Raw genomic sequence first — 9,024 nt, forward strand, 5'->3', positions numbered from 1 at the left:
ATATATATTTTTTTAAATAGAGTCGGCTCTTCAGATGCGAGCCAGCTCCCGTCGTTCACCTACAAGAGCTCTATTAGAGTCGGCTCATTCGCGAACGACCCATCACTACTGTTTATGAGGATAGATGAGTCCACACCATAGCTAACAATAATGACAAAGAGTTGCAATCACTTTTAATCTCAAAAACACTGTCGGTAAATCAACCCGACCCAAGTTCACAAAAATCTCGATCATTTAAAGCGGCAGGCGACATAAATTCAGCGGGAGAGAAAATCATTTTTGGTGTGAACGAGAACGATTTTTAAAACTGTATGGTTACTGTTAACGTTATGTGAGCGGTCCTTGAAAACTACGTTTTAATAAAGAAAAAAAAACACATTTTCTATTAGTAACGTAACCGTTTTAAAGGGGCGACAAAGGCACGAGAGGCTGTGTGACTACAAATTTTAGTACGTTTCTATATTCATAAAGCAGCAGCACAATTCTTTGAGTGCATTCTCTCTTATTTACTTTTCGTTTGCATGCATAAGTGTACAAAAGCTGGTAATTCTAGCTACTTTGTTTTCTACACCTTTGTGTTCAAAAGCAGCTCACAATGGAGATGCTGGAGTTAGCACCTTGATTAATGAATCTGTGTCATTTTAAAGCTGCTCGACTGGTGTCATGAATCGATCGAGCAGGGTATGACTATAATAATGACTAAAGTTTCCCCCGAAATCTGTCTCCCCTCCCCCATTGCTCCATACTTCATTTCCCATCATGCTCTCTCAATAAGCTTTTTTTCTCCTTCTTTTCACAGAAAGCCCTGAAATCAGAAGTTGGTTAGCTGCTTCATTGAAGCGGCTGACGTGTGCTGATCTGTCGGTATTTTGAGTCACTGAGCCTCGTTAACCGGACTGACTATTGTACGCATGTGATTCACTATGCCGCCTCGAAAGAAGGAGTACGGGATTAACCGAGCGAGCGGATCCCTGGTCCACTTCAGACCGCCAGTGAGCGCGACCACCGTTCGCCGACACTCCGCCGTCGTTCCTTCGGTGTTGACGTTCGCCGTGATCGTGGCATCCGGAGGCCTGTTGCTCATGATAGAGAAGGGAATGCTGAACAGCGTGCAGACTCCGCCGCCTCGCGCCAGCGGGAAGAAAGTGGAATACCGACCGAGGAACAGCGACGCGGCTGTGGACGTGGAGTCTCAGGTAAGGTAACGTTAGCCGAATAGAGACAGTCTCGCTAGATTGTGAATAAACTGAGACGTTTTTGGAGAAACTCATAAATATTTTGATATGTTTGCAAGAATTCATCAGCCTTTCTTCGAGTCTGAACAGCAAGTAATTTTCACGAGAACTCGGGCTGCGTCTCAAAACCTAGTGAGCCCCCTACATAGACAGCATCTGCGGATGTCCACAATTCAGTTCAATACAGTGTCCTCAATTATTACTTGGACAAGTAATTATTAATAGAAATAACGCACAAACTCATGTTTCGGGCATTAAAAAAAAAAATTTGGTAGGTTTTTATGAAACGATAAATACACTTTTAAAACGTCAAAGAAGTATGTTGATCAGAAAACTTGAGTTCTGCAGACTGAAATCCAAAAGAATGGCTCCTGAAGTGTCTCAAGTGTTGTTTGACCAGATAGTGCACAACTCTGAATACGTTACCCGTACAGAAAAGGGAACAATTTATGGGGAATAAAAAACATCAAGACAGTCAATGTGTAATCCTTCAGTCATTTGGTTTGTCCAAACCTCTCGACATCTTTTCCTCTGCTGTTACACTTTCTTTTTGTACCATCTCTGTATTGAACCATTGGACAGTAGAGTAAAAAAAGTAATTTTAAGGTGGAAAATCCGGTTAATCCTATTTATATCTGATTAATCCTATTATACTGTCCTATTATTACTCCACTGGAGAATCTATGGATTTAGTTAGTTGGTATGTGGAAAGCATCTTTGATGGGATGGAGAAACTACAAATTTCATTCCAGAAAATATTAAACAGCTGGTTACCTTCAAGCCAAGATATGAAATATGAAACTTGGGGCCAATTCTTTCAGGTTAAGATCCCTGCAGTGATCTTGACAGAAGAGTACAATCACATGACAGTTCAGCTACCTTTTCTGAACTGTCTCAACCGCTGACATGAAATCTAAACTTTTAGATTTAAGTGTTGCTTACAGTAACCAGGCTTTATTGTAAAGTTATTACACATATCGTATTCAGTAGGTATTGTAAGAATCACAGAACCTCAGACACTTTGATCTTCTGAGACATACAACAGAAACACAGTGCATTAACATACAGACATCTGTTCCCACGTCTCACTGAGAGAAAATGTGAGAAAACACCTCTCACATATGCACTGGTTCCTCCTCATCCCCTTCCTGACCCCTCACACCCCTCTTTCCCCTCAGGTCTCAGTCAGTCAGTCATGTGTCCCAATAAAGGTCTTTGAAAAGACCTTTCACACACTCCATACTATGTATTTTTCTGAAAGTCTGATATGCATCTTACTCTTAGATTTTTCTTTGAGAAATTTATGTTTTATATTCAGTTGATATATCTGAATTGGCTGTGTAATTGGCATAATACATATTTACCTGACTGATAATAAATTGTTACATTAGATTTATTATGACTTACTTGTTTCTGCAAATCTGCATCCAGGGTTAAGTGAATTGAAGATTTCTGACTAACTGCGTGACTTTAGTTAGGTTGTACTCCGTTGCATTAACTATGGGGGACTAGTCATAGTGCTGGTCATAACTGCTGGTTATTGTCTCAGCTTTAATCAAGTTGTACTTAGTTATTTTAACTATCAGGGGCTAGATAAAATTACTATTGAAATATTAAAATATTTCATAGTAATAGCATAACCACTGATTATTGTCTCAAATTTAGTTAAGTTGTACATAGTTCTATAACTATTGGGGGTTAGGTATATGGTACTAGCATAACCACTGATTATTGTTTGAGCTTTAAGTTGTACATGGGTAACTGTAGGGGACTAAACAGCAATACTATTTAAAGAATGGTAAGCATGGGCGACCTATTAAATAGTATTAATCATAACCTCTGACTAATGATCAGACTGGCAAGGTTGTGAACGTGGGGACCACGAACGGCTGACGTGAGGCACCCTGAGCGACATAGATTCCTAATGAACAAGTAAATATAAAGTAAATAGTTAACTAGAATAATCAAATGTCAGAATAATAGTAGTGATTAGACACAGACAGGCAAATTGTTTGTTTGTCTCTAATCACTACTATTATTCAACCTAAAAATTTTCAACCTAAATTTTAGGTATTATAAAATGGAGTCAGATTAGAATTGAAAGAAAGAATAACTGTGCACTGAAAAGCATGAAGCCTTTTTTTTTTTTGCAAAATGACAACTCTATGTGAAGTGAACACGCTCTTATCAGATAGAAAAGTCTTTCGCGTATGTATTTGCCCAGGTGAAAAAAAGTGCACTTCCATAATGTACTGAAAGTGCTCTATTTTGACTGACTAATTTTGTACTTAATATACTTAGTGATTTTTTTATACTTCTTAAGATCAACTAAGTGTACATAACTATATATTTGTGTATATTTGTACAAATATATATTTGTGTGTCATATGCGTAACAATGATAGCTTATAGCTTACTTATCAAAGATAGAATCGAAGGGAAGCATATACAAGGGAAATAACATGGACACTAGAGTAGAGCCTTGAGGGACCCCACAGGTCAAAGGTACAGAGGAAGAGTGAAATTTGCCAATATTAACTGAGAAACATCTGTTCGTAAGATAAGACTGGAACCAATTTGAAACTGAACCTCTAATGCCCACTACCTGTTCTAAGCAGGCCAGAAGAACATTGTGGTCTACAGCAGTGGTTCCCAAACTTTTCCATTCTACGACCCACCTAGACAAGTGTAATCTATTTCACGACCCACCAAAATATATATATATAAAAAAAAATAAGAAAACGATTGACATTACTTTAAGCCTAATCTTAAAAGTTTGATGACAGAAATTAAGTATTTAATAAAAATAAAAAATTTTCACTACTAATATTTCAGTTTTAATTTTTGTTTACAGACGTTAAAATATGTAGTGTCCATAAAAACGTGAAGCAGGCTCACTCTAGTGAACTGTAATCTGCGCTGCTGTGTTTTGTTGCAGAAAATACATTCATGATCTTCCGTTTGTGTCGGCGAGAACGGAGCACAATCCAACACTTATTTAGAAAAGCATGAGAAGCAAAGCAGAGCTATCTAACACAGTTTTGAGATTAAAATAATTGTGAAATTGGTAAAAAATTATAATAAACAGATGTGTCTCATTTTAAATAATAATAAAAAAAATATATTTATTTTTGTGATGGTTAAATAAATGTTCAGCAATATCTTCAAAAGACTTCTGAACTTTGGCAAATTTTTCTCTAAACAGAGATGATACATCAAGGAAATATTGCAAACTTTTGTACATTTTGTTACGTGGAAATGTTTAAATCTTGTAGTGTTACAATTAATCCTGCATTTGTGCCCTGCTTATGGAATTACATTTGTTTCAATAATAATGAACGAAACTTTATAAAACTGAACGTAACTTTTTCAGAAACTATCAAAAATATGCCATTACAAAAGAAGAAAAACACTATGAAAATGAAAAAAAATTAACTCAGTCGCACAAATTTAACAGGCTCTTCAAATATGCTTCATTCTTTGTTAATGTTTTTCAAAGATTCGTTTTCGCTAATCGTGGATTCTGAATTCATTGCTACAGATTTCGCTTACGTTTCGCAGTTTTTCGTTTGGTGTTTTGACACAAACATCTCATGGGGGTGGTGTTAACAGTGATCTACTCTGATTGGATAGTGAGCTTTTGATGGACAGGTGCTCTCTGACCGGGAAGTACAGACGCCACCCAGTGGCCTCTCTCGTCCTTCACTGTCGTCGCTCCTCTTTTGTATACTTCCTATCTCCTCCGGGGTTCTCGAGACCGGTGAGTGTTGCAGGTGTCGCTCATTTCCCAATCACTCCACGGCTCTCGGCCCCGCCCCACTCGTCACATTCGTGCAGCCCTAGACTGAACTGTGTGAGTGTGTGTGTGTGTTTTTATTGAAACGCAAATTTAGCTGCAGCCAAGTGACTTTGTGTGACCCACCTTGTTCCATTCTGTGACCCACAAGTGGGTCGCGACCCACAGTTTGAAAACCCCTGGTCTACAGTATCGAAAGCAGTGCTCAAGTCTGAAAGTACCAGAGCTACAGAATCTCCAGACTCAGTAGCTAAAAGTATATCATTGAACACTTTTAAAAGAGCCGTCTCAGTGGAGTGAAATTTTCTAAAGCCTGATTGGAATGCATCAAAAAAAAATTTAATCGACCAAGAAACTTGAAAAAACACTTTCTCTATATTTTTTGCTAAAAATGGAAGGTTGGAAATAGTCTAAAACTTTATATATCAGAGGAGTCTAAATTAGGCCTCTTAAGTCTGGGTTGTACCGAGGCATATTTTAAATAGTCTGGAACAACTCCTAAAAGTGTCGGACACATTACACTGAATACTTGTTTAAATAACCGTGAGGGAATTATGTCTAAAGTGAACCAGTAGGTTTGCGTTGATTAACAATGTCATTTAAAAAAGAAAGCGAAATAGGTGTAAACTGACTAAAGACACCTGTATATTTTAAATGGCCTGCAGGATCGCCAGCAACTGGTTTGATGGTACATGCAATCGCAGATATTTTATAAAAAAAAACCTGGCAGAACTGCTCACACATAGCTACTGACTCTGTAGGATACATACAGACAACAGGGTTTAACACTGCATTAATGACATTAAAAAGGGTTCTAGATGATGATTGGTTATCCAGTGGAATGCCCAGAGTAAATGTTCTGTTGTGTTAAGTAAAACATTTTAATGTTTCAACTGCTTTTGGGTCGATGGGGAGATGTTTATGGAAATTATGCTTGCTAAACATAGTTTGCTATTTTATATGTAAATATTTTTAATAGTAGTGTACAAAATTATATTTAGAGCAGATTGAAAGAGTTAAGACCTTTTTAGTAAAGTCACTTTAGGAATGTTTTGGTACACTATGTTGGAGCACACCACATTTCCATTTTTACAGGCTTCTCTAAAATATTTGATTCTGACTGGTCAGTTTTGCCCATGCAGGGGTCAGATTTGCAACAGTGTCCAGTCCACCCACCATTTCAGTGGACATAATCTTTTCCCCATTCATTTTTCCCATAGCAATTTTTAAGTCTTTGTTAAAGCATAACAAGCCATAATCCAAATCAACTAAAGGGGGAATCACAACATTAAAAACTTTAGAACAAAAAAAGTATTTGAGACAAAAAATACATAGGTACAAAAGTGTGTACTTAATGGCTTTGAGTGAAAAAACTACAATCCCATGAAGAACCTTGTAGCTCACAGTAGGTCTATAAAACATTAAACTAAATTTAAGTTTAGGTTTTTATGTATTTGCAGTCAAACCAAAAATTATTCAGATGCAAGATATAATTTTTTTATATTTTTACTAGTGGGCGCAGGACACTATAGTTAATTTATGTGAGGATAGCAAAATAACCTCACATACTATAACCAAAAAAATGTAAACAGTGGACTACCAGTAAAATAGGCCCAAATGATTTAGACACTTTATTTACACCATTATTTTATTAAATTGCTACATAATGTGACCTTTTTACAACACAGACTGAACAAAATTAAGCATTGCTTGGTAATTGCTTGCTATCCCTGAAACAACAAACCGAACTAACAAATATTGCTACAAGTGTGACTGCATCATATAATAATTGCTGTTAATAATGTTCATCGTCTCGCTGACTATGTCTTGTATACATTTTTTGAAAATTCCTGTCATATGCACATAAACTGACAGTCACCACTAATAAGCTACTACTAAATATTGTAGAAACAATTTTCTGTAAAGTTGCTTTGTAATGATTTGCATTGTAAAAAGCGCTATACAAATAAACTTGAATTGAAATAATTGGTTGACCTAAATTGGTATTATGTAATTGTGTACTTAAATTTAACATACATACCTTAAAGTTATCTGACATCAAAATTAATTTATTTCTTCTCATATTTTATTCCAATTTTCTAAACTATAGTGAATAAACTGTGATAACATGAGAAATGTTAAAGGTGTCTGAATAAATTTAGTTTGGACTGTATATTGTTATAAAATTATATATGCCTCTTTCCCCCCAGATTGTACAAGAGATCCGCAACCGCACTATAAGATCGATGTGTGGTCAGAAGAACACGCCTCACAGCGTGTGGTCTCTCAGTCCGCTGCAGAGGAAGACTCTCCTCCAGCACATACTAGTGAACGACGAGCATCGCTTCCTCTACTGCTACGTTCCCAAAGTGGCCTGTTCCAACTGGAAACGAGTGCTGAAGGTGCTGAGTGGCGCTCTAGCCAACGTGGATGTCAAAGTGAAGATGGACCATCGTGCTGATTTGGTCTTTCTTTCTGACTTTACCCCTGAAGAGATTCGAAATCGACTACGGCATTATTTTAAATTCATGTTTGTGCGAGAGCCGATGGCACGCTTGCTTTCAGCCTATCGCAACAAATTTGGTGAAATTGCAGCGTATCAGCGAAAATACGGTGCGGAGATCATACGGCGCTATAGAAAAGGCTACGCAAAGGATAAAAAAATAGCAGGCAATGATGTGACGTTCACCGAGTTTGTGCGTTATTTGATCGACGAAGACCCGGAGCGAATGAACGAACACTGGATGCCCATCTACAACCTGTGCCAACCCTGCGCCATAGAATATGACTTCATAGGCTCATATGAGAGTCTGGAGAGTGACGCCGCTTACGTGCTGGAACGAGTCGGAGTGCCGCAACACATACGTTTCCCTGAACGCCAAACATGGTACAAACCTGTCACCAAAGAAACGCTGCATTATTACTTATGCACTGTCCCACAGAAGTTTCTCAAAGAGCTCCTGCCCAAGTATATTTTGGATTTCTCTCTGTTCAGTTATCCTTTACCCAACACAACCACTGAATACTGTAGGCATTAACAAAGGCGTTGGTTTATACCGGCTTCGTAAGACTGTCTATAATCTTTCAATATGTTAATATTTTAATACTTTTTTATTATTAGGTTATTTTTACCTGTACATAATTGAAAATATATTTGAATATAAGCCTCAGTACAGTGTATTGGAGAGCTATTTAAGTTCAAACCACTATTTAAATACTCAATCAGCTATTTTTATTCATGAGATGCAGTAGGGTGTCAATATTAATGGGCATAAAACGAAGAACATTGTGCTGTGCGCAAGACTATTGTGAGAGTTTTATATTAGTAAGCACAAGCTTCCACCTTTTTTTCACTTGTCATTGCAGTATTAAAGTTTCCAGTGTTTTTCTTTTTGATTATTTGGATAATCATTACATCTGCTGTTAGCCTTATGAAGTTGCTGATTAATTATTTTACAAAATGAAATGTGAAACCCATAGCGAGGAAATGAGTCTCTACATAGCATTTGAGACTGTTCCTATCTGTATCTATTGAATTGTGTTGCGAGCATGTTGAGTTTCATACGAACAAAACAAATATTTCTGACCACAAACTTGAACCTTCCCATCTGCCACTTCCTCTGAAAAGATGAGACGGAGTTGAATCCCTTAAGAGATTATGAGGAATGCAGTTTAACATCCAAAAGCAAAGTACTGTGCAATGAGGAAATAAAAAAAAATCTTTGAAACCCACAAGCTGGATTTCTTCAGATAAGGTTTTTTTCTTGGTCTGAGCATAATATTTATATTAAAGAACTAAGCCAGTAACAAGCTAATGGTGATTTAGATCCTACCGGCAAAATGAGAAAGAAAGTGGGGGGATGTGAAATCTCAGATGACACCCAAAAGGTCAGTCTGAATAATACACGGGGATATCAGGAAATACATTTAGGGGCTGTTCTCTTCACACCAAGATCTACAACGATAAACTACATCCATAAAGTATTAAAAATCG

The 9,024-nt window shown here is 37.2% G+C and overlaps 1 protein-coding gene across 1 annotated transcript; it reads left to right on the forward strand.

Annotated features, from left to right (window-relative positions):
- Positions 1–750: 750 nt before the first annotated feature.
- LOC132106835 (carbohydrate sulfotransferase 14-like) lies at positions 751–8,765 on the forward strand. The gene is made up of 2 exons (XM_059512866.1): positions 751–1,196; positions 7,241–8,765. Exons 1-2 carry the CDS (start codon positions 924–926, stop codon positions 8,066–8,068), a joined length of 1,101 nt encoding a protein of 366 aa, XP_059368849.1. The 5' UTR covers positions 751–923; the 3' UTR covers positions 8,069–8,765.
- The last annotated feature ends 259 nt before the right edge of the window (positions 8,766–9,024 follow it).

This window comes from Carassius carassius, chromosome 27, assembly GCF_963082965.1.
Source record: "Carassius carassius chromosome 27, fCarCar2.1, whole genome shotgun sequence".
NCBI classification, from domain to species: domain Eukaryota; kingdom Metazoa; phylum Chordata; class Actinopteri; order Cypriniformes; family Cyprinidae; genus Carassius; species Carassius carassius.

What these genes read in the sequence shown, in the direction of transcription:
- LOC132106835 (XM_059512866.1), top strand. Translation starts at nt 924, where the DNA reads ATGCCGCCTCGAAAGAAGGAGTACGGGATTAACCGAGCGAGCGGATCC. An exon ending in CTGTGGACGTGGAGTCTCAG is followed by an intron (nt 1,197 to 7,240) that starts GTAAGGTAACGT and finishes CTTTCCCCCCAG; the next exon opens with ATTGTACAAGAGATCCGCAA.